This window comes from Melanotaenia boesemani, chromosome 19 (assembly GCF_017639745.1).
Source record: "Melanotaenia boesemani isolate fMelBoe1 chromosome 19, fMelBoe1.pri, whole genome shotgun sequence".
Classification (NCBI taxonomy): Eukaryota; Metazoa; Chordata; class Actinopteri; order Atheriniformes; family Melanotaeniidae; genus Melanotaenia; species Melanotaenia boesemani.
In genome coordinates, this window is record NC_055700.1 from 17,514,283 (window position 1) to 17,542,033 (window position 27,751).

A 27,751-nucleotide genomic window follows, 5' to 3' on the forward strand; every position below is an offset into this window, starting at 1 on the left:
CCACCCCTCCTTTTCTATCACTCGCATCTTCTCCCTCTTCCTCCCTCAACAAACACTCATTTCACTTCAGCACAAATTTTACCCCTTACACAATCATTCTGACACAGTTTAACGACTCGGGTCGTTTAGTCTTCTTCATCCTTGACTTACCAACAATTTCTCAATCGATTCTTTTTTATTATTATTTATTTTTATCTTTATACTTCTCAGCCATCACCTCCGTTCTCACTTCTCTCTCCTTCCCTCTGTCTCCCCCACCACCTCAATCTCTCCCGCCCCTCCCTCCCACTGTGTGGCAGTTCCTGTTGCTCTCGCTTTCACTTCCCCAGTACTCTGATGCGTGGGAACCAGTGTTTCAGCTGCAACAGTTTCTTCAACCGAGTCTGAGTGCAACTGTGGCCAAGTCTATGAGCGTTGAAAGTGCTGAGATGCCTGTGTGTACAGTATGATAGCATCAGGACACGCTTGTCGGTTTTGACTTTTGAGTTGCACTGTGTGAGTGTGTGTATGTGTGTTTGGTTTCAAATCTATCTCTCAGGCGATCTCAACATGTTCGTAAAGGACTAGCATGGCGCATTTAATGGAAATACACAACCCAGCGGAAGTGTACACAAGCGTGTGCATGCATGGGAAATGTAGATGCAGCAGGCATCTATGCTGGGGGTAGAATTTAGTTGAAAAATAAAAGTAATGGACCAATCAACCCTCCCACAAAACCTATTACTGGAATCCACAAGGATAACTACTAATATTGTACTATGCTGGCATTTCATATGGGCCTTTATAAAAAGATCATGCAAACCTTTTACAAAACATTATATTTATCTACAATTTGTTTGTACAGTCTTGCAGATGAATCAACATCAACCAAGAAGCAGTCTGAAGCAGACAAGTAAAAACTTACTAAATGTATGGCGTGCTTGTCATTTTTCCTTATGATCCCCATGACAGATGAAAAATGGAACATTTTAGAAGCCTTTTCATCTATGCGCAAACATCCCAGGTAAGTGACTCAAGCTTCAACTGTCTGAATGAGGTGAGGTCTTGTGTGTCTGAGCAAATTGGATTCTGGATTCACTGCTTTACTTTGTTCACAAAGCTTGCAGTGGACGGCTCAACTTTTTAAATGGCCAGCAAAGCACAAGCCAGTCAAAGTGCCTCAGTGATCACACATCTGATCTTGTGACTGATTGTCACTGAAGTTCTAAATTTAAGGCCCAACTACTACTGAGTGCTAACCCATCAAGCCCTTGTGAATCCCACCTTAATCTAATTCCCCTTCTCTTTAACCTCTCTTTACTTGAGACATATATGTGTGTAAATGAGAGGGAGACAAAAAGAGACAAAGGGAGGGAAACTGACCCATCCATTACTAATCAGAGAGCTTTACAATCAGATAACAAAAGGGTTAATTTTGACTGGGTGGGCTATGGAGCAACCTCCTGGGTGAAACGCTCACTTTCTGAACACATGCCCACATATACAGATACACACTGAGAATTTAAATTTCAAATATTAAACTCCACACAGTTTTATTGCTGCAAATTTATCAAAATGTGCCTGAGAACAAAAATTTATTGTTTATTCAAAATTTGTTTAAAGATTCTTTACACTTTTAAATAATAGAAACTGGCATGAATCAATTAAATTCATTTTAAACTTTTAGAAAACCAATCCTAAAGGAAACACAATCAAGTCCTGGTTGATTTTGGAAAAGATATTTTAAATGTTAGGAGAGTTTATCTCGTAATAAGTCAGAGTGAAATGCCCTTGCAGTAGTCTCATGCAACCCTTTCTTAAGGCTTGATAGATGGATGACCATTTGGAGACTGGCCATTTAGTTGCATTTGGGAGTGTGCCTGTGTCATCATCCTATCATCAAGACAGCACACAGCATCGAGGTGGTCCCAGTTTGTAGTATTTTATGTCTGACAAGAATGCAGCTGGTGGTGTAGCTTGAGACATTTGCCCCCCTACAAGGAGGAGGCCAGGACACCCAAGCTAAGCAACTGTCCTGCAAAAATTCCTCTCCAAGTCACCACCACACAGAAGCAAACACTGTCATCACATACACAGCCTTCCCAAACAGCCACCCACAGAGACATCTACAGGTCAGGTGCCGTAAATCAGACCGGTTTTGATAGCTGCTTAACAAACAAATTTATGTAAGCTCCACAAAGATTACATAAAAGAACCGTGATAAATGAGGGCTTATGTTTTTACATGTGTATCAATAGTACAGCAGTAAATGCATTATTTATACTTGATTGTATTATATAATATAAAAAAACCCACCTGATTATGAACATTTATTTTTAATTGGAGAAGAAATAGGCCAGATCACGGCCTTACTATTTTTAGCATGCATCAAGGCTGCTGTACTACATGTACTGCATGACAGATAGGACTGATTGAAAATTATATGTAATGCCCTTTTACAATACATCCTCAGTCTGCTTCTTTTTTTAACTCATAATGTATGTCTCCTTGAAAAGTCATTTAAAAACAAAGTCCTGTAGCCATGCAAGGGTTTGAGGTTCTAGTCAGTGCTGCAGACAGTAGAGGTGTGCCAAACGCTGCCTAGTTTGAATATAGCTTTACCTTTGCAATTGCTGTTTTCTGTATCTGCAGCACAGTTCAACATGTCAAAATTCAACACAGCATGCACTAAAGTTTCTCATTTTCCCATCACTACATATATCTATCTCTTCTGCTGTCACTCTACATAAGACAATATACCACAGCCACCACAAGCTTTCCTATAATAACTGAGGAACTTAACTAGCTCAGCATATCTGTAAACCACAAAAATAATTCCTTTGTATTAATGTTGCTTCATTTTCTTTCTGATATAGAAAGTCTTTTTCCTCATTCTCACAGAAAGTTCAGAATGAATCAATAATATACTGAGAAAAAAATTGCCAGTAAAATGGTTAGAATGACTGTAGCTGCATTTGTCTTACACTAAAGTTGTGCAATCTTCATTAACTGGGTTTATCAGCCTATAAGCAACAAAGTTTCTCCTGCTGTCCCACTAATACTCATGGACATTATTTCAAGTTGGAGAACAACACAGAGCTCAGTTGTATCTGCAGTTTATTCTCTGTCTCAACTTTACCACTTCATATAAAAATAAACAGTTCTACATGCAAAAGTACCTGGCAGCGACTGAAAATGTCGCTGGGAGTAGGCCGGACGTTGAAGTGCCTGAGGACTCGAACAGCCTGGTCTCTGGCCTTTTCTGAACAGTCTAGGGAAAGGCAGCGACCCTCACCCACCTGGGAACGTAACTATATGAGTAGAAAGACAGCTGATGTAAACTAGAAAACAAATGGGATAATGCATATGGGAGTGTTTACAGCAAATCACATAAAATGCATCATGAGTTTGTAGATTTCAGTTTGTGCTTGAGTTAATGTGTACTTACACTTTGGAATGGCTGTCCACATGTGAGAATGACGCGGCCTTCAGCTTGAGCCAACTGACATACAATATAGATCAAAAGTAAACAATGAAATACAGCAGCACTGATGTTTGGACTCATTAATAATAAAGCTCTCCTCCATCTGGTTCCATTACCTCTCCTTTGTACTACACACGTCATATTTATGTGTAGATGTGTATTTTTTTTATACTTTTATATTCTATGCCCTGTAAATAATGTTTATGCTCTTGTCTGTTTTTGTGTTTTTCTTCTTCTGTTTTTCTCATTTTTGAACAACCACTACAAGACAAATTCCTTGTATGTGCAAACTGACTTGGCAATAAAGTCACATTCTAATTCTGATTTTATTAATCTAAATTATGTTCAAATAATTAAAATTTTGGTGTGTTAACCCGTGGTACTTTATTAACCATAAGTACTGTACAAAGGAAAAAAAAAACATGTGAAATGACACCTGTGAGTGCAGGTGCAGCAGCAGGTCTAGAAAAACCTGCACAAACATTGCGTATGCAGATATTTAACATGCGAGTTGGGACAAATTATTATCTGTAAAAGTAATATAGAACCACTCTTTCTTTACTTTTGGATTCCACCTTAAAGAAGGCATCTGAACAGGGTTAAGCATAACTGTCGAAATTACAAAAGTTGTGATAAGTGGCATCTGTTGTAGGTGGAAGATGTGGGTCAAAGTTGGTGTGTCTCTTAAGTGCAGAAGTAATATGTAGATATAAAGGAGAGCTGGCATTGTGGAACAGACACATATAAAATGGATGTGCGCACACACCTCCAACCAACAGCACTGTTGTCACTCAGATGAATCTGACTGATACTGCTATCTATAAGCACACACCTATACAGCACTTCTTTCTGGTGAGAATAACCAACCAAAAGGGAAACAGTGACAGTTCTTTAGTTTGTTTTATTCCACAAAGATAAAAATATGTATAGATACAATGACAGCTGCATGTAAGGCTGTGATTGATGCTGTCTTTTTTGGGGCTATGGAGCAGCCAATAATTGCACATTTATTCACATTATTAGTAGCCCAGTATCATTATCATGTGATTTGTCCCTATACAGCAGCATTTGTGCAGCACTTTCTGGATAAAAGTGTGTTGTTTTTGTTTTTTTTGGTCAGTTCTTGTTCAGCTTTTGTATAAAAATGTATGCATTACTTATTAGTAGATTACCAACCTTTGCTGCTACTCTGTGATCATCAGTGTTCTCCAACATGACCACGTCAACTCCTAAACAGCGCAGGTACCTTCCAAGTCCTTGCAGCATATTGTCACACACCACCCGCAACTGCTGAGGTGGCAGAGGGGGGGATTCTTCCGAAGGCTTCTCGCCACACAGGAGGCCTTTCTCTGTGTCACAACGAAGGGGACTGACCCTTTGAGCCCCCTGACATTCCTAAATGGACAGAGAGAATAATGTGATACTTAACTGGTCCCCATAGGGGGATTTTCTTTTCACTTGCATCGCAGTTCAGGGAGGTCAAAGCACAGGGTGAGTTATACAACTGCACCCCTGGAGCTGATAGGAACTGTTGAAGTGTCTTTTTCATACACAAACTGCCCTCCCTGCAGGCTGGATGCTCAAACACTGGAACTTCAGCTGAAGATTCTCCCTATTTACTCACACAAAAGGTCGCAGGTTATCACAGGAATAAGAACTGTCAAATTAGCAAAGTTATTCTTCATGAAAAAAGTTCTGGTTCTATCTGGTTGATAACTGCAGCCTGAAATCATCAGAAATAGCTTTGCTAACTTTCAGATTAATTAATGCTCCTCAGTCATACACAAAAGCTGAAACTGAATAATGAAAGGCCTCTTGACAAATGCTACCAAACATTTAGTTCGTCAGCTCTTGTTTGGGAACATTAACAATATTGCTCTAAATCAACTGGAGGTAAATAAAGCAAATACGTAATAAAAGAAAACAAAACGTTTTTTTTTTTCAAATATTCCACAATATCACATTTTTTTGTAGATTTTGTTATTTGCATTATGTGAAGAGAAATATTTTAAAAAATGCATAAATAAATAAATAAATAAATACATACATACATAAGTAAGAAAGTTAAATAACCCACTTAAAAACCCTAAATTTAATACTATGTCATTGGCCTTTTTTTATTTTTTATTTTTTTGAGCAGCTACATGTTCGATACTTGGGGCAAGACTCTACAGTCTTTGTTCACCTACACAAGGAAAATTTTTTCAAACTCTGACAGATTAGATAAGAAGCATCACTGAGTTGACATCTTCAGGTTTACAATTTTTTAGGGGTTTAAACCTGGGTTTTTGTTGAATATTGCTGCCACTAATATTCTTCAGTGTAGAAATAGTACAGCCAACAGTGGCTGGTCCCAGACATAGTACCTGTAATACCTTTCATTCAGACAAATAAAGTCCCATGAATAGGTCACTTTTTGGCAAGTTCTCCTACTCTATCTCATCAAAGGACTCCTGAAACTGACTGCTGGTTACCTCACGGACCAATGCCATATTGCTTGGTTTTTCAGTTTGGCCCTAATCTATGAGAACTAAACAGACCTCTACAGAGCTCCCTGTACTTCACAGCAACGTGGTTCATCAGATCTTTACATTTACAATATTTACAATGAAATCACTGCAGTGATAACACTGCACTAAATAGCAAATGATTTATGCTCCTGTTAAGGGTCTCTTCACTTTGAAACTGGGTAGCCATTCAAACCCTGCACACTAAAATGCTTTCAGTAATGTATAATGCCCATTGTTGTTATGCTACATAAATAAAACATGTTTAGTTGTAGCAGCAGTAGTGTGGTAAATTTAGTTACTTTGACATTGCCATTACTCTACATGAACACTAAGAAATTGTAGTCACAGTTGTTGAACGTGAAGCTTAAAATGAAGGAGGCATGTGAATTAAAGAAAGATTAGAAGGTGGGGACAATAACATTGTCATGAAGAGACATTCATGAATTATGAATAAGGCTCTGTTCACACTGCAGCTTAATTTTGATTTTTTTTTTTAATGACAGTCTGAACAGCGCAAATCCGATTTTTTAAATCTGACCCAGGCCACTTTCATATGTGGTCCTAGATCAAATTCGTATCTGATCTGTGTGAAAGTGACCTCAGTCGGAACGATCATGTCACATTTCATCCGGCTTTGACATCACAGAGGTCACATGACAATTCTGCTGTTTCAAAATATTTATTGTGTTGTTGTCTTTTCCTTTTTTTATTGTAAATGAAAACCATGACAAAACAACAATATCACTTGTGGGGACGAGATGTATTTACAATTAGCATGTATTAACGTGCAGCTCGGGTCATGTTTTATATCCTACATCGTCGGGTCCAGATTTCTCTGGAAGACATCAGTGGGTTGGGTTTGGTAATCAACCTACGAGTTTGGGTGGGTGCAGGTTGGTAAATTTGGACCCATGCAGGATTCTGCACAGACGAACTCGGCTACAGTGTCTGTACATGCCTCTGTACACAAGCAGGAGCCACTTTTGTTCTACAAAGGCCGTTATTAACATGCTCTCCTTTTATCCCAGGCTCCTTCTTTCAATCAATAAACGGACATACTTTTGTTGGTTCAGAGTGGACAAGTACTTCGAAATAGATAAACAGACGTGAAGCATCCATTACAACCGTAAATACTACACACCATGTGATGTTGTGTTATCCTCTATGCATGCGTGTCACTTCAGGGCCATACATCGTTCACACTTCAAGGGATGACATGTGAATTGATAACGCAAATGACCACACAAAACAAAAAAAGAAAAAATGGGTTTCTTTAAAAAAAATGGATTTGAGCATAAGGAAAGAAAGATGGACAGACACGTTATTCATTTCCATGGGCGAAGTTCTGCAGTGTGAACGTAGCCTTAGAAAGGAGTCTTTTTAAGTAATTGAAAATAATTTTCTTTTACACGAACTTTTAATAAATGTGAAAGTATTATTTATTTAGCTTTGGATAATAGCATACAAAGAAAATGTCTACAGAAGCCTAACAAAGATAAGTTATCACTGTCAATATCCACCATAGTTGTGGAGAAATTGCTCTAACCTCTTTGTCAAGAGCCTTTTTTGTCTTCTTTCCCTGTTTCTCCTTCTGTTTCTTGTCTTTGCTCGTCTCTGATTGGCTTGAAGAAATACTGCGCAGATCAGCTGGCAGCCCAAAGCTTGCTGGGTTGCTGGAGAGAACTGAGTACACATCCAGCAAACAGTATGCATCTGCCACTAGAGGAAGGTTAAGAAGTGAGAGAAAGAGTGAGCGAGAGGGGGGTGAACTTATTGGTTTGCATTTCATCAGGGGATAACAAAATAATCACTGATATTCTATAGAGAAGAGAACAGCGACCATCTGGCTCTCTGTCATTGTCTGTCTGTGCATGCATAATGTCTTACCTGCATATCTAATTTGGCTGATGCGCAGTGGCCGCTTCTCCCAGTTGGACATCTGCTCTGTCTTGTCCAGGGGCCTTCCCAGGACCTGTTGTACCAACAGACTGAGGCCTTTTTCTGCACAGTCCTCCCCTACCAGAACATCTCTTTTACCAGGGCCATTTTGAATCTGACTGGCCTTACTTCGCTGAATCTGTAGGAAGAGTATTTTTTCCATTAAAAACATCTGCATAGATACAAGTGCAGCAGCTTTAATCAAATTAAATGTAAGATTTCTAAACAACTTATGGCTCTAATCAACATAGTTTTGAGAGTTTAAATAGTTTCAATGATGCAAGTTTCCTCATATCTGTTAACGTGCAGCCCACTCAAGCTGATCATTGGTTAAACTGCTTTCTCACATGTACCCGAGTCCTGAAATGTTCTGAAAACGTTTCAGAGCAGTGGCATGTAAGAATGCAAATGTCTGCACCATTCACTCTTGATATTCTGTGAAGATTATCCACCCAGGCTCAAAATCAAATCTCCAGCTCATCAGCAGATGAGACAATGAAGGAACGTTTCAGCAAATCTTCCGGAGCGTTTGCCGTCGCGTGTGCTGGTGAGTTTGTCCTTTCTACTGACCGGTATGTTATTTTCCGCTCACTCCCCACTATTGTGGCTAAGTACAGATAAATGTAGTGCTCATACTGTATCAACACAATAAGAAACCTCATCTGTTATTCTCATTGTGTTGTTAAAAAAAACAGCAATTTCCACAGCCTGATTTCTGTATCACAGCCCGCCTCCTGCACTCTTTAGAAAGCCACTGCGCTGCACCTCCATACTAATATTTCCAGCTTGGGGAATGCATCTCCAGCAGAACGCCTCCCACTGCGATGTGCTTGTGTGACCGAGCCAAATTTCCTGGACATACTCCTAAAAATCTCTGATACCCATGTTAACAGCTTTACAGCTGTGCAACACACAAATTCCCTCAAACATTGGAGCTCAGTGAAATCTGTCTCTGGAAACCTGCAGGACATAGTATAGGACAAAAAAAACAACACTGAATTATTGAAGTATGTTTTTTTTCCTTTAAAATGTACTATCATTGTACACAAGTAAAGTTTTGTGCAACATTAAACCTCTATAGATACAGAAAGCATATCCTTAGACCATCTGCTGGATTTAATTAAGAGTCCATTTGTAAGACGTTATGTGGATGTTGGGATAATGTTACCTTTTGGTGCACACTAAGAAGATCAAGCATCCCCTCCATCTTTAGCAGCTCCTCTGATAACTGAGGCCAGGTGGCCAAGAGACATTTGAGATCCCCCAACATACCATATCCTAGTATGGGAATAAAAATAGAAGTGTGAAAAACCAAAGTATTTAGAGTAAATCTTCTTATGAAATGATAGTTAAAAAACTATTATAAAAATAATAATAATAGTAAAACTATAAGAAACTCACTAACCCAGTTTAAGCACATTTTGTGAAGAGAACAATGCCCTGATGAAGCCTCTAGTGTCCGGGTGTTGACAGAACCCTCTTGTGCAAAGGTCTACTAAAAAAACTTGGTCATAAACTGCAAGCTGTATGAGTGCAACCTGCTGAGCTGAGCTACAGCCAAAATGTGGCCTCCACTCCATGTCAACTCCTACTATACCACCTTCCTGGAACAGCAGACAGACAAGTGATGTTATAGAAAAAATAACATACAAGTGTTTTTAAATTTCAAGTAAAGATAAATTACAAATACATTTAAAAGTAGCATCTCCTTCCATTAAGGGAAAAATCTATATTTTCCTAAGAAAACTTGGTCATAAACTGCAAGCTGTAGTTTGCAAGAATGAACTTCTCTGTACCTTTAGCACAATGCTTTGACATCCTTGGAGAGCTTCTTGTGTGTCCACAATGTGAACTTTGTCTTTGGTGAGAGGCACTTGGTAGAACTTCTCACAGTGAGACTGAGATGGTACCCACTCCTCCCCTTGTGCTAAATTATTCAAGCATATCTGTCTGAGCAGAGGGGACAAGTGTGTGTTTTTCAGTTTGCATGTCAAAGATAGTGGGAAATGAGAAAATAAAGAGAGTAACATAAACCAATGTGATATAAGAGTGGATGGTTGTACAACATTAGAGGAAAAGAAACTGTACATAACTGACAAACTGTATGTAAGAGGGGATGTAGAGATCAAATTTAAGATTGCACTTCATGCTTTAAACCGTCAGGCTACTGTCCCCTATACACAAAAGATGTACAGCAAGTTGCGTAAGAGCATGTTTATGCATATTTTGGCCAACTCACTGTAGATTAGATGGTAGACTCTGCTGTGTTTCCCATACCCTTAACGGAAGTCGATATCTGGGGATGTTGTATCTCAGAGACCACTGCGAGGCTTTCCGAAGACCACAGTACTTCACCAACATCTCTACTAAACTTATTTGTAGCTCGAGGTCATCTGCCACTACATACTACACATTCAGAATAAACACACTTGAGGATCAAATTTCTTGTATAAAGAATATGTAATGAAGCGTTTTACAACACATTATATGAATACATGCTTCCAAGCTAAACCCACCTGTACATGATCAGCCCAGTTCTCTTCTGTCATGCCTCTCTATGAGGAAAATAGAAACAAAGCAGATTACTTAAAATTCCTGTTTAAAAATTGCACTCGTTCATCTGAAATTCAGACATTCTGATTGACATCGTTCATTCCCAACAGTTCACAACTTCATAAATTTAGCCTCCGTAAGCAGACTTAACTAGTTATAGGAGATGACAGCAAGTCATACATTTTTATAGACTAAAGCCATCTTACACCTAAAAAACAATCTGATGCAATTCTACTGGGATCTCTTGCTGCTTTTCTTTTGCTAGAGGAATAAATATTACCATCATGAGCTGTAATTAAATGCGACATGTGCAACTAAAACTGTAATATGAGACCTGTGCTGAAAATTTTACATTCGGAAAACATAGTTTCCAGACAAGAAGTAAAGTCTCAAGGCACAAGCAATGTACATACTGCTGCTTAGTCTGTTCTTTGGTTTAAACTACATTACAATTAAAAAACACTCCCTCCTATGTTGCATATTAAATTCTGTTATGTCCCTTTTAATAGCAGTTTAGAGAACTATGTAGGGCTAAGCCCTGAATGTGGCAGAAAATAGAAAGCTTTGCTGCATTACTTACATCCACAAATGTCTTATACATGAGGTAGCGCAGGGTGTCTAGTCTCCTCTTATGAAAAGCATTAGGACACAGTCCTGTGTCAAAAAAGAAAAATATAAAATAAAAAAAATAAAAATATTAGAGCCAATTCTGCCAATAAACCCTCAGTACACCAGACCTACCAGACACATAGCAATCACCAACCTTGGTCTATCTTGAATTTCTCCACAAGTCGTAAGACATGTTTAGTGAGCATTTTGGGCTGGATCTGAGCTGCGTGATGTTTGGACAGAAAGAGGTGAGGGAACTGCCTATGGAAGCAAACAAACATATACATTAGAAGATGATACACTGATGATGCATGTATGCGGTTGACTCCTGGACAGTCAGTCGGGTAGCATACGTCTTTATATCTTTTATGTTGAAGCTGGGGTGACACCAAGAGTCAAGCAGTATGACAAGTTGTTGTTCTAGCTGATGGTGGCCTGTGACAAAGGACTCTGCCAATGACAACTTATCCTGCAAGATTAGCGGTACGCACATCTGCAAAAAAGCATAGAAGAGGAAACATTAGGAGGCCAGGTGTTAAAAAGGGACAATTAGAGAATTCCATATCTAACTTGTTTGAAGGATTTATTTATTTTTCCTTGTTTATGAACAGACACCAAAGCAACAAAGTATTTTGTCTAACCTCCTCTACATTAAATTCCCTCTGTAATTCCAGTTTTATGGTCAACACTGCAGCCTGGGGAAAAAAAAACAAAACATTAATTTGACTTTTTAAAATGCCCTGACTGAGATAATTGTGTTGTAAAAATAATCTTAACATCAAATCATGCACTCACCTCTTTAAAACAATTAAGAGCCTGCAACCGTACAATGTGCAAACGTAGTATAGATGGGTCTAAGGATTTCAGTTGGTAGATATTTATGAGATTGTCCGAAAAGTTGGGTTGAGTATCGGTCAGCAGGCAAAGAGCACGTTGCTGGAGTGCCACTGTTTGTTGTTCAGACAGTGAGCTGAGGTGTACCTGATCGAGAAAGACAATTCACAAAAGAATTTAAGAAAAAAAATAAGAAAGTTGTTTTTTAGTTTAGTGTATTTAGTTTAGTACATCAGCATTAAAAGTTGTAAACTAGTACTATGTTCTTATTTATTCTAAATCAGTAGTTCCCAACCTGGGGTCCGGGCTTGGCAGTTTTTAGTAAAACAAACAAACAAAAAAACAAAAAACCTAGAAGCACTCAGAGAGCGCAAACATCTACCAAGAAATTGCAATGAATTTTATTTGCCAATAATTGTGGGCATCATTTTTAAGTTAGAAGCTCTAATGGCATAATTCTTCCTTGTTAAAGGATTCTTTTAAAAAATTCCTGGATCCAGGAGGTTATCCAGATCATCCCCAAAATCCAATCACTTGTAACTTATTCTATTTCTGAGATTTCGCAAAAATTTGAATTGATATCCGTCCATAACTTTTTGAGTTATGTTGGTAACAGACAGACAGACAGAGCCGAATACATGACCTCCATCTTGGCAGTGGTTTAAAAAAAATGCTGGGAACCACTATTCTAAATGATGGGACAATTGTAGTAAGAAAGCTTTTAAGCTTTTCTTTTTCTTCTTCTACTACTAACAGAAACTGTACACACGAGCACATTTATATGTGCAACTCAAAGGCGACACATGTTGGACATGCTGCAGACGCATCTGGGAGCTCACCAACCTGAGGATGTTCCTTCATCCATGTCTGGAATTCTGTGAGGATGTGATGACCCAGGTTGTGGCTCCGACCCTTCTGTTTGCCTGGACAGCTCTCCAGGATTGTTAGTAAAGCCTCAAGCGGCTCAGACAGCTTTGAAAATCCCTGGAGGGCTGCCAAACGCAGCTGTGGGAAGACAGATAAAAAGAAGGGAGTGGTATAATGATAACATTAAAGATGAAACAGTACAGCTTGTTAGTGGATTTATTCAAATCTAAGCCCTAGCATTAATGTTTATCACTACAGATGATTATTAAACATATTAAGATATTGAAGATATTTATTGTATGAATAACATATAAATAAATATCTTCAATATATTAAATATCAAGGCTCGAAGTGCAAACTTTCAGGTGTTCACATACAAACTGGAGGAAATGTGTATAGATTATAAGTCATGTCAAAAAAAAGTACACAGGGCAGTTAATTTGAAAGCTGTGTCACAGATGAGTGTATTTTTTTTCTCTCTCCATCTTCGTATATTGAGCTGGTAAAAGGACTTCAGTGTGTTTTGTACATTTGGCAGGCATTGCTAAAAACCCACTTTGTGTGGTCAAACGAGTAAATGCTTGTAAAACATCTCATCTGAGATGTAAAAACACAAGAAATCAAATCAACAAAGTGTGACTGCTCACAAGCCTGGCCACAAAGTTAAATCGAGGTTGCTTCACATTATGGACGGACAGTAACCCAAAATATTTTTTCTAAGGTACATCAGTTACCTGATGTAAAACTGAATGAGCTGCTTTTCATCTGCTCAGTAAAATAATAACTGCAGTGAAAGCCTGGGAAAGTGTGCAAAAACCTGCACTTTAAGCCATTTGCCATTAAATAACTTTAAAAATGGCTTAGTAAGCAGCTAAAGTAAAAAGTCAGAGCCTAGCTTTTTATCAAACTAACTATACACAGAGTATATGCATAACTCTCTCTAAGTTTAGCTGTTCCTAGGAGGAGGTAGGAAGTACCTTTCTTTATATTTTCCCTTCAGACTACAATAGTGCTGTTAATGTGGGAAAATCTGCAGCAAAAGTTCCACAGTCCAGGCATTTTTAGCAGCAAATCATTGTGAGTATGCTTAATAACAGATGTAACTTTTTAGAATATTTAAAACAAAGAAGAGGATGACAAAACAGGGGGCTGACACATTTCTGGTCCCAGCTAAAGAATGCAAACTCTGGTATTAGAAACTTCCAACATGAGAAAATAATATCTGTGTGAGAATGGCTTGCTCTGTGTCTTAATTTGCAAAACAGATGGCACCACTCAATATCCTCCTCTCAAGTTCATTCAGAGCAACACAAATTCCTTTCTTCTGACAGACAGCCTGCTTTCCTCATTAACACACACGCAGTCACACAACGGTGAGCTTCATTTAAAAGATGCTCACTGTTTCCCTCCTTCCTGTGCAAGTGCTACATGAAGACGCACACAGACTCCATCCCACTGCCTTTGCAAAAACACACACAGATTATAGCATGCATGGAAGTGACAGACCTGAAAGTGACTCTTACCGTCTGCAGATCTTTCATGTTCCATAGCTCGAAGAGTTGGTCTATCAGCAAGGAGGGGTCAAGGCCTGAGTGGATCATAGACACATGCAAATAGGTGGGGTTTCACTTTGACCTTTGACATGCCAAAAAATCAAAGCTATTAAGTTATTTTCAGTTGTGGAGGAAAGTATTTACAACCTTAAGTAAAAACTTGGATATATTGCACTGCAAAAGAACTGTGCTACAAGTAAAAAAGATGAAAATTGTTCTTAAGTAGGAGAAGGTAAGTAATATTACAAAACTATTATAAAGAAAAAAAGCTAAATATACTCTATATGTATATATTATTTAATTAAATTAATATTAATTCAGCATTATTGGATAAGCAGAAATTTGCTATTGTAGCTTGAAGATTTTTTTTTTAGATAACTTAAGTGTTTACTCGTTATATTTCTGCTGTGTAGAAATTTTATTTTGTGACTCAGGTTGTCAAGTAAATGTAATACAGTACAAGGTAAAATATTCCCGTTAAAATGCAGTGGAGTAGAAGTACAGTAGAAGTGGTATGACAACAAAAAATTTTGCGGAAGCATCTTATGCACCAACAGCACATTAAGGGTAGGGTTATTTAAGACCCGCTATGACTATGTAAATCAACACTTACATACAAAATTATCTAATTCTACTGGTGAACTTGGCCCATCTATAAACAACTGGTTGAAAGAGGGGGTCAAATTTGTTGCCAAAAATCTTGAAATCCCTTTTTTGTCCCACCTAAATCTCAGCTTATCTGTAATTTGATATATTGAAAATATTGTTTGCTAAAACAGGCATAGCTGAGTAGCCATAACGTCAAATATTTTTTTCTTTAACAGGCATAGCAGAACAGCCATAACAGCGGATTAACAGCTGAGGCTGGTTGAACAGTAGAGGAACCCAGCATTAGCTCCGCATTCCATGTGAATCTGCAGCCAAATATTCAAGAGAAGACCATCACGGTGAATTTTAGACCACGTTTGGGGACAAAATAAGATGTGCATATATACATATATGTTTCTTGTTTTTTTCTTTTGGTCAGCTTAAGTGTGTGTTTCATTGACCTTACTCCAACGCTCAGCTTCTTTCTTGGTCGTTCATGCTGTGTGGCCTCCAGCATACCTGCCCCCCTCCACCTCGCCCTCCCCCCTTCCTTCCCAGGGCTAGTTTTCCTGTTCTACTCTCCCTCCCTGCACCAGCCTCTCTTGATTTTGTCTCGGATTTCCCCAGGAAAAGGCTATGCGCTGGTCATGCTGTAAAAAATACAGCCTTCCTGATGCATAGCCTGGGAAAGCGGACCAGAAGGCCTCTCTATATTGGCCCTGATTTCTAGCCTGACACTCTGTCTCTTTCACGTTACATTTATCTTACGGTAGCAGCCCCTCTTTTTATTTGTACTAATCTTTTATTACTTTCTGATTGCTTAACACCCCTTAACAAATTCTCCTGAATCACAGCTTATTATTTTGCTATCCATTTTAAAATATAATAATTTGTCTCAATTCCATGGCCAAGTTTTTTTTGGTATTTTTTTCTCATTCAGCATAAACATGGTTAAAAAATGTTGTCTTTTGTCAAAACTAGATAATGCTGAAATTTTAATCTGACTTTTCTACTGTACAGACATTAACACTAAATCTAAAATAAATTTAGTTACTCAAAATCTGGCTAAGAGAATAGCTCTTGTGTGGTATGTTTTGTCACACCACACTGAAAAGGAGGCTAAGTATACTGGTTATGCATTAAATGGACTAAGACATGCATGAAAAAGCAACACTGCTAGGGTCCAATCAAATGTCCTTTAATTTAAAACATTTGAATGGCTGCAAGCTTTCCTTTGCTCTTCACTGTGGATCCCTGCTGTTATACACTCCACTCCAGCCCATTCATCCCACTGATGAACATGCACAGGCAATGTGCACGAGGAAATTCACACAAACAGCACAACCCACTTCAGTCTCATTGCTTGCATGAGGAGAGGAATGTCGTGCATGTAGCTTCTTTACAGTCTTGGCTGGTGTGCGAATGACAGAGCTAAAGGCTTCCCCATTCATTTCAACATAATAACCCTATTACCACATTCAAATACGTAGACATGCATAGAATACATGAACCCATTCACCTTTGTGAAGGTGAGGCATTCAAACTTTTTTTTTTTAGATAATTCTACACTTTCGCTAAATGGACTTAAATTTATTTGACACTATCTTGAATTTCAGCTTTAATAACATTTTGGGTAACAATTAGTCAGAGATTAAAATCTATAGGCAGGTCTAACTACATGTTGCCAAGCAGCTGCCAAAACAAAGGAAATACAAAGATCAAGCGTCTAAATGGAGGCATTTGGTGTTACTACAGCCACCAGAACAGCTTCAGTGTGACTTGGCAGTCTTTGTGCAAGTGGCTAAAATCCATTGGAAGGATGCCACAATAGTCCTTCTCTCCTTTTGTATTTTTGTAGGTGCTAAAACAAGCCTTCAACAGGTGCCACTGAAGAAACTTGAAAATGAGTAGAGTCCTTGGAGTATATGATGCTTATTAAAGAAGCGTTCCCATTTCAACTGACTCGCTATACATGGCCCACTACAAACTGGTTTCTTTTAAATGTGGAGTGGCATGTACCTGTAGGAAGATTGATGAAGCTTCATTAATACATTTTCTTCTTATCCTTGCCATTTTTAGGTTAACTGATTTTATATGCTTGTTTTTAAGAGGCTCTGCGGTTTTATTGGGTTTGGTATGTTTATATAGTCACACGTATGTGTTTCTGTATTTTTGTTTTTATCTCTACTGGGGCCTCTTGGCATATTTGTAAATGAGGTTTAAAAAAGTTGGTATCATTATACACCCAATAACACTCTTGTGCTGTTTAGCAAACTCATATTGGAAAATATACAGAAAGAACACAAATATTTAAAAAAAAGTCAGATTTAGGTGTAGTTGGCATTAAAAAAACACCAATAAAAATGACCTTTTATTCTAACTGTACAGCAAAATCTCCTTGTTAAATTAGGACATTTTAGAATTTCATGAAAAATATTAATATAGCTTGATTTAATTAGATTGCAACAATATAGTTGGAAAATGCTTCTGTGTAGCATCTCCTTATCTGTTAACAAAGGTCTGCAAATGTTGGAACTGGGGAGGACCATTTCTGGACCTTTTGAAGACAAACGTTACCCCATTCTTGTTTGATAAAAATACTTCTAGATGCAGTTTTGGGTCTTCTTTGTTTTAATTTGTGTATTGTGCCAAATGTTTTCAGTTGTTTAAAATTTTGGACAACAGGCACACCAGTCGAGCACTCAGGGTCTTTTACTACACAGCCCTGCTGTTGTAATAGATAAGGTATGCAGTTTATTTGTAGCAGTAATTTATTTTGAAGATGCCGGAAAAACAAAACAAAAACAACACTAAGCAAAAGAAAAGGAGCCGGTGGACCGTCCACTACATTTCAAACACAAGCAATCAAGACATGAAATTTCATTTAATGTTTGAAAAGGACATAAAATGTCCCCACCCACCCCCATCTTTATGTATCACATTGCTCTCTTTTATAATTAATGAAACTAACCTAATTTTATAATTATTACCCCAAACATCTACACAATAGGTAAGATATGAAAGAACAAGAAAACAGTATAGAATGTGGATTGCTCTATGATCCAAAATCTGTCTTGCTGTTTAGTAATGCAATGCTTTTTGAGGCTTTTTTGTATGTAATTGATACGAGGTTTCCAACTAATTTGATTAATTTAATAATTAAGTTTAGCATTGGGTTGCTAAAATATGCTAAATAAAAATAAAAATATCGTGTGTATGGGAGTATATGCTGCTCTAAACCTGTAAATACCTTTTAGCATTGGTGGTGCTTTTTCAAACATTTAAGTCAGTGGTTCTCAAACTTTTTGAGCCACAACCCCCAAGAAAACATACATTGGTGTTCACGATTAATCTTTTTGCATTAATGCATTCATTTTGATAGCTCTAATAAAAATCTTTAATTTATTAAATAAATATAGGCTTTAAAAAAAAAAGATCTGACAACCCCGTGAGGGTCAGGATCCCACACAAATACACACAATAACACAATATGTACTAACCAGTTCTCTCTGGAGGAGTTTGGTTCATTTTTGTCCACAGGATGGTATGGTGCTATCACTCTGTAGGCATAGAGAGAAGAGGTTTGAATGAGAAGACTTCACTACAATTGTTAAAATGTAAAACTGTCGAAACATAAAAAAGATAGCTTAGGCATACAAGCGCTGGTAAAATAAATTAGAAAACATGCATTATTTGGGCAGGAATACAGCACTCTGTGTTCAGCTTGTTAAGCAGTATTTAACATTGCTGGTCATGGTCATCACCACACATCCTGATCCCTGGTAAAGAAAGAATGAAAGAAAAGAAAAAGAACCTAATGACTGCAATTCCCAACTGGAAACATCAAAAACAGCCTCGGACAGGAAAACATAGCAATCAGTGATTTCATTTAAACATACACACACACATATATATAAAAAAACCCTCTTCCCTCACCCACCCTCCCATCTCCCCTGGGTAGGCTGGGTGGCTGTTCATCTCAGGCTTGGGTCCTCTACTAGAGTCCTGGGAGCTTGAGGGTCGTACACAGTATCTTAGCTTAGGACTGAATAGAGATGTCTGATGTTTCTCCAGGTAGCTGTTGGAGCCACTTCTCCAGCGTAGGAGATACAGCCCTGAGTGCTCGATGACTGTTGCCTTCACCTTCCAGACTTTCTCCAGCTCTTCCTCGAGTCCTTGGTATTTCTCTAGTTTCTAGTGCTCCTTTTTCCTGATATTTCCATCGTTGGATATGGCTACATCAATCACTACGGCTTTCCTTTGCTGCTTATCCATGATCACAATGTCTGGTTGGTTGGCCACCACCATTCTGTCAGTCTTTATCTGGAAGTCCCACAGGATCTTAGCCCTCTCATTCTCCACTACCTTGGGAGGTGTTTTGCATTGTGACCCAGGGGTCTTCAGTCCATATTCTGTACAGATGTTTCTGTACACTGTGCTGGCTACTTGGTTATGGCATTCTATGTATTCTTTGCCTGCCAGTATCTTGCACCCTGCTGTGAGGTGCTGGATTGTTTCAGGGGCCTCTTTGCACAATCTGCAAGTGGGGTCCTGCCTAGTGTGGTAGATCTGGGCCTCAATTGCCGTGGTACTCAAGGCTTGCTCCTGTGCTGTCATGATTACCACCTCTGTGCTGTCCTTCAGTTCAGACCTCTTTAGATATTGGGAGGACTTGTTCATATCCTCCACTTCAGCTATCTGTCTGTGGTACATCCCATGCAGGGACTTGTCCTCCCATGACCGTTCCTCCATTTCATTCTCCTCCAGGTTCCTTATATATATATATATATATATATATATATATATATATATATATATATATATAATTTTTATAACTATAACACCAGCTGCATCTTGATTTGCTAAAAATTCAACTATTTATATCTTTAATTATTTCACAAGAAAGAAAGAAAGGAAAGAAAGGTTTAGAAAGATTAAACAACTATAATTTTCTCTGGGAAGAGAAGTCTGAGAAAGGGCGGGATGACAGCTGGCTGATTTCAGGCTACGCATGATTTTAATGCTTGATGTCTGGTTGTCCAAACTCCTGAGGCGGACTTTGGCAGTTCTCTCTGTCCGGGCAACAGCGCTGTTTGACGTTATGGATGAGTGAAAGCAATGAGACACGACGCTGACCACGAAGTCGTCTTCTTTAATGTTTTGTCCCCATCTTGCGTTGGGAAAATGCAAACCACTTCCTTGAGACTTTGCTCTCTGTACCAGAATTAGCTTGTCACACTTAGTTGAGTCAAGAGCGCTCAATAATGACATCTGCTCCCATATTACACCTGCAGGATATGCCCTGTTCAATTTGAAGTAAAAGCCACAAAGTTTCCACAAGAGCTGTAAACATTTTGCTAGTGCTTCTTAAAAGTTGTCTGCTATGCTAGCTCACAAACGTATAAGCTAGGTTGAAGTGTTGCTCTCACACTAAACACAGTCGCTTCTGATTTTAATGTGTCAACGACTGAAATATATCTAAATATAATAGCAATACCACTGTGTTATTCCTGAAAATGGACTCACCATGCAATACTTTCTCAGTTCGGTTTCTATCGACAGGTAAACTACCTCATTGAAGCCTTTTTAGCTAAGGTTTATTACGTAAGCACTATATTTATCTTGATTAATTTTGCCCTAAGTTTTTATTCCAGGCACCACTTGTCCTCACGACAAGCACACAGCCCAGACATCAGCCAGAATTAACCAATCAATCATAATTAAAATAGTTAAGCATGCTACAGCTCTAGCTGCAAATATGTAGATATGCGTACGGTAAAAAAAAAAGAGTTTCTCAAAGATTAATTGCCTGTAAGACGAACACTAGAGTAAATTGCCCTTCTTCTTATTCTTGTTCTACTGGTTTAAAGAACTCTCCTGCAAGGTCACGATGCTTTGTCGCCACCTTTTGGTCAAAAGATGTGGAACAGATAAACAAATGTATTAAAAACCAAATTGATTTCGGTTAATTCAGCATCGATAAAGTGGTTAAAATCATATAAACTTATAAAAAAATTGGATGACATAAAGTTCTTTGTGTGAAAAATGTTCTGCAATGTAAAATGTTACAAAAGAATAGCTGACTGTAATTATGTGTAACTGCATTTTTAATGCATTCTGAGCGTTCACTTATTTTATGTAACCTGATCATGTAATCCAGATAATGTGAAATCTGCTACTACCCATGTCAGTCCTTAGATATGAAAAACTGTGAAACTATGGAGGTTTTATGTTTGATTACTCATATTTATATAAAACCATTCTGTCTCTTAGTGGCCACTTCACATAATATAAATGTGTCTCTTTCACTCATTTTGTGTCCTGTATTGCTTATTTCCTATTTAATTAGAGTGGTTTAAAGTCACAATATGAACATTTTATGTTTCATTTTAGTCAAAATTGCACCTTCTTTTATAAAAAAAAATTATGTTGTAATTTTGCATTCGTCTATGGTTGTTCGTCTCATATTAGTAATTTAATGTATTATATTGTTAAATTTGTGCTATGTAATATGGTTAAGGTGATCATTTTGCATCACTTCATAGTTGTTGGAGGTGTCATGATGGCTATTTTTCAAAATCTTTTTATGATCTTAGTATTTTATCCTAGTATTGATTATTTTTTTTCTCACAAGCCATCTTTAATTACATTTTTTTGTTTTTTTATGTATATATTTATGTAGCTTTTTTCTTGTTTTAGTCCTTTTCGTATCACATTTTTGTCATTATGGGTCTCCGCTGGTTATTTTTCTTTTAAGCTCGCTTTTTCGTTCTTATTTGCCTCTACTAGATCAGAGTTGTTTGGTGTAATATTTTCATATTTACTTCACGATCGATACATATTTTATTGTTATTTGTTTATTTATTTAGTCATTCGTTTTCTGTTTTTGTTCTGATTACCGGTTGAATAAAATCACTCACTGAAGAATCTACTGGAATTGCACAGAAATCAGTCGGAGTTTCATGTCTTGTCACGTGTCTTTTGCGTCATGCCGTCATCTCCTAAAACAGACCCAGCCGGGATAGTTGGAGCAGTGGTTGTTATTGCTGGTAATGTTGTCATAGTGTTTTCTTTACATCATACTCCCAATTCAGACAGGTATTTATCTCGTATAACTGTGGCTGACAGCTATATATAACAAGCAAAACTGTCTTCGATTAATCAAACATAGCTAGCATTAGCTAGCTGGTGTAACCATAGGTCCAACGGCAAGCTAGCCAGGTAGTTGCTTAGCAGTTATGGAGTGGTTGGGCAACGGATCTTCACTTCACTCAAACGAAGAACCTAGCAGTGACCACACTTTACCTGCCAGGGATTTAAGGGGCATCTACCCTCACAAACAGGTAATCAATTTTCCTTTAAGGTGGGGGGTTGTTTGAAAAAGATATCCACTTTAGCATTTCAGAGATCACTTAACAGTATTAAATGCATGCTAACTTGCTAAGTCTGTTTTCTTACACAAGTCAAAAGCAATTGCACAGCTCAGGGGTAAATTTTTCTGTTTCTTTTCCTTTATTTTTTCCTTAAGTTTTTTTGTTGTTTTGTTTGTTTGTTTTTTTTATGCTCCAGAAAAGTCTATAAATCCTACACATCTAGTAAATTATTTTGAATGGACGCAACACGGGACGTCTTCACATTATATGTAAATGATAACATTATGCCAACACAGGATTGTATTATATTATTATGTATTATATTTGTTATTATATATTATTATTATGTTTAATTTATGTATATATATATATATATATATATATATATATATATATATATATATATATATATATATACACACACATACATACATACATACATACATACATACATACATATAACGTGAGACTTGACAAATTAAATATTAGACTTTATAAGTTTGTAGATGTTTTTATTGCACATGCAGGTTTTGAATTGGGAGTCATTTTATGTGCGCATTTATCTAACTTAACCTTTTTATCCAGCCCAGTTTGATCAGTTTATACAAAGCAATGCTTCATAATTTGATTGCAGTCACTGTCAGTAATACTTTCCGGGCAAATCTTTCTTTCCATTTATCCCATTATAGCTACCATCATCACCACTTTGTGACTGTGCCATGGCATCACTGTGTCAGAGCCAGCAGCGCTGTGTAAAGGCCTCAATTGTCTCCAGTTGGAGGCTGGCTGAGGCACAGGACCAGCTATGTTCTTTAGGAGTCCACAGCTCTGAGTCGCTGGAGCAGGAACGTGCTCGGACTCAGGCCTGCCCGGCAGAACTCACCAACACTGAGGATGAGTGGCGTCGCAAGGAAAGCATGCTTGGGGGTCAGGAACCCAGCCGCAGTCCTGTACTTGGTGCTACTGGAAGTTGGGACGTTTTTGATAAAGTGAGTCTGAAGTGGAAAATCACAAGACTGAAAACACAATTAGAAGATTGGAAAAGCTAAAGGTGCATCATATAGTTTTCTAACATTGTGCATTTTCTACTAGTTGTCTCCATTTACTTTGTATCACTATGTAGTGATATATGTGGTAACAGTTATAGGTCAGGTCAGGTTTATTTATATAGCACATTTCCAACAGGTCATGCTGCCCAAAGTGCTTTACAAACTAATCACTTTATATTTCATTTTCTTTCTAGAGTATCATCAATGTCCAAAATCAACCTGTGGAAATGGATCAGGACAAATGCAAAACATTTTTGCAAAAGTATGAACAAGAGCTCAGACATTTTGGTATGTGAGACCAAAAGTGGGAAAGTGGGCAGGTGCTGCACACTTTTGAACAAATAATTACTTCTCCTTTTTTCTGGCTGTAATGTGTTACATTCCATAAAGTCTCTGTAAAACAATCGTTTCAGGTATGTTGCGGAGATGGGATGACAGTCAGCGATTCTTGTCAGGCATGCCACAACTCATCTGTGAGGAAACAGCCAACTTCTTAATACTCTGGTGTATTAGACTACAGCAAGAAGGGGTAATGTGCTAAATGAATATATTACCTATCTATTATAGTCAACAGTTCATCTATAATGTACCGCAAAATTGATCATTTGTTTAGGAGTATTGTCTGATGCAATCCATGTCTTTGTGGGGGAAAACTTGATTTCTGTCCAAAGTACACACAAGAAACAGAAACCAGAATATCAAGCACAACCAATATAGTTTTATGTTTTACCCAGTCAAATGTACAAATGTAGTTTCCGTTATACCCATTAAAACAGTAGAAGGCATGTCTCAGTAGGAGTCTAGGGTCTAAGACCAGTGTCCAAGGTGTTAATAACTAAATTAAGAAAATTGTAAATTAGTTGTTTATTATGTATGCTGACAGACTGACAGATACTTCATGCCAGATACAGATACTTACTTTATGCTGGTCACTGGAATTAAGTTTTATTACCGCAAGCAAATTGACATGTGACTTAAAAATAGTGGGAAGAAGTAGTTTTAATTTTTTTGTACACCTTAAGAAGTAAAACAAGCAACCTGTTTATACAGCCTGACTCTTCAAACTCACTGTTTGTTTTGTAGAAAGAAGCATTGATGGAGCAGGTGGCTCACCAAGCTGTGGTTATGCAGTTTATCATGGAGATGGCCTCAAACTCTCAGCAGGATCCCCGAGGCTGCTTCAGGCAGTTCTTCCACAAAGCCAAAGTAAGACGCACACATCTGATCAACACCATATTCTGTGCCCAATGCTACCTACTCATTCCAGTGTGTCATAATAAGGTGTCTGAGGATGGAATGGGTCTGACAGAAAATCTACTTCTCACCCCTCAGACAATTTTTTTTCTTTTGCTTTGTAGGATGGACAAGATGTCTATTTAGAAGTCTTCCATGCAGAAGTTGAGGCCTTCAAACAGAGAGTTAAAGAATACACAGCAAAATGTAGAAGTGATGCATCCCACACTGAACAGCACAATACTGGCACAAACTACAGACTTGACTCCAAAGAAGCAACAGACTTATTACAACAGGTAAGCGTTATTGGCTAATCCTTGGTGCCCTTGATGCTGTTGCAGTTTCTATCTTTAACTGCAAGATGGTGCTATTGAACACTTGTGTATTGCTTCTTACTTTTCCTGACACAAAAATGCAAGCTTTTTTCTTTCACCCGCATTTGCTCATTAAATTGGTCATTTTTACTTCAAGACTTTAAGTGTTTTTGTGTGTAAACCATGAAAGAATTTTATGGCAGCAGGTACTGAGACCAGGCTTATAGACAGTCTGTGTTGTCTTTCTTAACCATCTCTTCCACACGTTAAAGACCCTAAACTGTGTCCCAATTCAGGGTCTACTCACTTCAGACTGCACAGACTAGGTAGGCTAGAAAACCAAATGCTAATGTTAATCATGTTATTATTAACAATGCTAAATTAATCATTAAATTAATTAATAATAATCTTATAATACATTTATATAATAGTTATTCTGTATTATTGTTGAATGTTGTAATTATATTAATTAATAATAATTATAATTATTATATAAAACCAAATAAAATTTAGTATAATTAGACCATAATTTTAAGTTTTGCATATCATAAGATATTTTAGTGAATGTTTAAAACCAACCGAGTTGGTTTTGTCTTTCTCTTTTAACTGAATAATGTTTAAAAAAATAAATATATTTTAAAAAGGCTATCTGAGGCTTTGTGCTTTCCAGCTGGTAGACACTCTTTTATTAACCTATTAAAAATCCACGAATATCAAATATTGCATATCTTACATACTCTTTGGAGCTTTGCTGCTCATTCGCCGTCATCTTGTGCCAAAGGAATTCTGGGAAAAAAGTGGCCATGAAGAACTTCGCTACAGGCCAAACGGAGTGCAGGTTTGTAGGGTGGATTCGGAAGCATCTTCCGAATGGGACCGTGCTTGACGCGCCACTGTGATGTGTGTAGCTGACGAACCTGCACTTCGAAATGTGTAGACCCTGATTTCGAACACAACTTAAACATCCTCAATGTCAAGTCAGAATATAAACCATAAATCAAAATTTAACGCTGTTATTTAGACTCATTACAATGTTGTTTGTGGATTTTCTCAAAATAATAAAAAAAAACAAAACTGAGCTTACTTTATTAACTTAAACAGATTTATTATTTTGCTGCTGCCTCATTTGCAGTCTGGTTCTTCTTGTGTTAGTCTCTTCCAGCTTTAGTGCTTCCAGATTACAACCAGTTAATCCCATTCTTAAAGCAGATTTCCTCAAGCTCAACCAGACTGTATTTTAATCTTCTTTGAAATGTATATTGTTGCATTTAGGCATTGTTGTACCTAAACTACATCCAATAAGGGCAATTCACCAAAGGTGGACCCTTGACTGATCTTAATTGTTTATAATAATGCAACAAACAGTTGGAGTGATAACATATTTTGTGAATAAGAAGTTTATAGTTTTTGATAAATTTAGAAAAAGTGTGTTTCCTCTTTGAGGATTGCTAATAATAGCAATAAATGAATTTTATTTAAGGCAGGGTTTTTAGTATTTAGGTTCTATTTTATGTTTCCAGCTTTTCCGAACAGCCTTTAACACAGACTGTCCATTAAATTAATCATTGTAGTTTGAAAGCCCTTTGTAAGAGTGGGGCCACCTCCCCTCTGCTGGCCCCACAGCTCGACCAACTGCCAAACATCTACTCACAGAAGAAGGGGAAAAATCCCTCCTTTTCTCAAAGCAGTTCAAGCATGTTGAAACTGAAACTGGCCCTGTTTATGAATTACTGCTGTTTTTTCTTTTGATATTTCAAGTTACTTCATGTTAAACTCCAGGTTTTAAGTAAATAGATATTCAAAAGAAATCACGAGAAGACTATGGTTGGTTAGGTGCAGATTTGACAGAAAAATTTAAGTAAAAAATATGTTTTCTTTTTTATTTTCACCTCAAGTTGGCAAATGAAATAATCAGCTGTTGTATAACCAGTATAATCCTATAATCTGCAGGTTATAATATTCTTTAAGTTCATCCAGTTCCGTTAAACTAGTTCTATAATGTGAAATTACGCTTGACAGTCATCATCTGTATTTGTTTTCATCTAGCTCAATTGGCTCCCTTTTGTCCTTTGTTGTCTTCCAGCAGGTGGGGGACTACAACATGAAGCATTGTTTAGAGGCTGGACTTTGGACAAGTACAGGGAAGTGGACAAAGGATGATGCTACAGAGACTGAAGACATACTGATGATGGAAACATCTTAAGGAATAAAGAACTGACTTCTGCCTTCTTCCATTTCAATCGTCTCCCCATGTAGAAACAAGCTGAACTTAAAGTACTTTACACACAGCAAACCAGGCTAAAAGAAAAAAAAAAACTAAAAGGAGACACAGTCTTCACACTGCAGTATTTGGCAGGGAGCCAACAGGAAATAATGTTTAGCAAACTACAAACATTTCTCAGTGTTGCCTTTTTTATGTGGCTGGTCTCTGTCAAGATGGCTGCTGCAGTTAGTTTTTGCCAGCTAATCACTTCTGTTGTGCCATAACCTTTATTTTACATGGAGTTCTTTCATTTTTGAAGATATGCTCACAGAAAAGCAAAAAGAATGATTAACTGCACAATAAATCCAGACAACACAAAGAAAGTTAAACAAGCCCAGTCTTGGGGCAAAAATCACTAAGGTAGTACAGTGCCTGAGGCAGGACTTGGGTTAAAGAACAGTTGATAAAGATCATGTGAAACTTAAGAGAAGCATATCTGATAATGGTGTATGTGTTGTGTGTGATTCAGTTAGGATCAAGTTTTTGATTTGATCAAGTTGTAGTTTAATAGGTGTGACCTGTTAAATTATGAGATTTAAATCAGGTAGAAAACAAGCCTGTAATCTATAATTCTGAGCTCGTTTGCAGATATATTGATTTGCCC

General features: G+C 37.6%; 2 protein-coding genes across 5 annotated transcripts in view; one reads left to right on the plus strand and one right to left on the minus strand.

Annotated features, from left to right (window-relative positions):
• The window catches only part of exd3 (exonuclease 3'-5' domain containing 3), a 46,428-nt gene extending 25,839 nt beyond the window's left edge, over nucleotides 1-20,589 (minus strand). For both annotated transcript variants that reach the window (XM_041970895.1, XM_041970894.1), the window contains exons 1-19: nucleotides 20,442-20,589; nucleotides 18,416-18,475; nucleotides 14,298-14,362; nucleotides 12,751-12,912; nucleotides 11,869-12,054; nucleotides 11,715-11,768; nucleotides 11,427-11,566; nucleotides 11,228-11,334; nucleotides 11,045-11,118; nucleotides 10,428-10,466; nucleotides 10,151-10,317; nucleotides 9,708-9,861; nucleotides 9,317-9,515; nucleotides 9,080-9,189; nucleotides 7,861-8,050; nucleotides 7,520-7,692; nucleotides 4,640-4,858; nucleotides 3,428-3,481; nucleotides 3,159-3,290 (exon numbers count right to left, since the gene is read on the minus strand). In XM_041970895.1, the coding sequence (XP_041826829.1) occupies nucleotides 3,159-3,290; nucleotides 3,428-3,481; nucleotides 4,640-4,858; nucleotides 7,520-7,692; nucleotides 7,861-8,050; nucleotides 9,080-9,189; nucleotides 9,317-9,515; nucleotides 9,708-9,861; nucleotides 10,151-10,317; nucleotides 10,428-10,466; nucleotides 11,045-11,118; nucleotides 11,228-11,334; nucleotides 11,427-11,566; nucleotides 11,715-11,768; nucleotides 11,869-12,054; nucleotides 12,751-12,912; nucleotides 14,298-14,362; nucleotides 18,416-18,443 (2,253 nt within the window). In that variant the 5' untranslated portion in view covers nucleotides 18,444-18,475; nucleotides 20,442-20,589. The remainder of the gene's footprint in view (nucleotides 1-3,158; nucleotides 3,291-3,427; nucleotides 3,482-4,639; nucleotides 4,859-7,519; nucleotides 7,693-7,860; nucleotides 8,051-9,079; nucleotides 9,190-9,316; nucleotides 9,516-9,707; nucleotides 9,862-10,150; nucleotides 10,318-10,427; nucleotides 10,467-11,044; nucleotides 11,119-11,227; nucleotides 11,335-11,426; nucleotides 11,567-11,714; nucleotides 11,769-11,868; nucleotides 12,055-12,750; nucleotides 12,913-14,297; nucleotides 14,363-18,415; nucleotides 18,476-20,441) is intronic.
• A 1,303-nt stretch (nucleotides 20,590-21,892) lies between these two features.
• cdc37l1 (cell division cycle 37-like 1) lies at nucleotides 21,893-27,188 on the plus strand. 3 transcript variants are annotated; one of them, XM_041970916.1, is made up of 8 exons: nucleotides 21,893-21,964; nucleotides 22,152-22,258; nucleotides 22,978-23,277; nucleotides 23,532-23,625; nucleotides 23,751-23,866; nucleotides 24,421-24,543; nucleotides 24,696-24,866; nucleotides 26,968-27,188. In XM_041970916.1, the coding sequence occupies exons 1-8, from the start codon at nucleotides 21,904-21,906 to the stop codon at nucleotides 27,085-27,087; spliced, it is 1,092 nt and encodes a 363-aa protein (XP_041826850.1). In that variant the 5' UTR covers nucleotides 21,893-21,903; the 3' UTR covers nucleotides 27,088-27,188. The 3 variants fall into 3 exon arrangements, with proteins under 3 accessions (XP_041826850.1, XP_041826851.1, XP_041826852.1); XM_041970917.1 differs by having other exon boundaries at nucleotides 26,971-27,188; XM_041970918.1 differs by having other exon boundaries at nucleotides 21,898-22,258.
• The last annotated feature ends 563 nt before the right edge of the window (nucleotides 27,189-27,751 follow it).

Bases quoted from the DNA above. Each gene is read 5' to 3' on its own strand.
- cdc37l1 (XM_041970916.1), top strand. From the start codon at position 21,904: ATGCCGTCATCTCCTAAAACAGACCCAGCCGGGATAGTTGGAGCAGTG. The intron at 21,965-22,151 runs GTAATGTTGTCA...GTTGCTTAGCAG, and splicing joins AGCAGTGGTTGTTATTGCTG to TTATGGAGTGGTTGGGCAAC. The intron at 22,259-22,977 runs GTAATCAATTTT...ATCCCATTATAG, and splicing joins GCATCTACCCTCACAAACAG to CTACCATCATCACCACTTTG.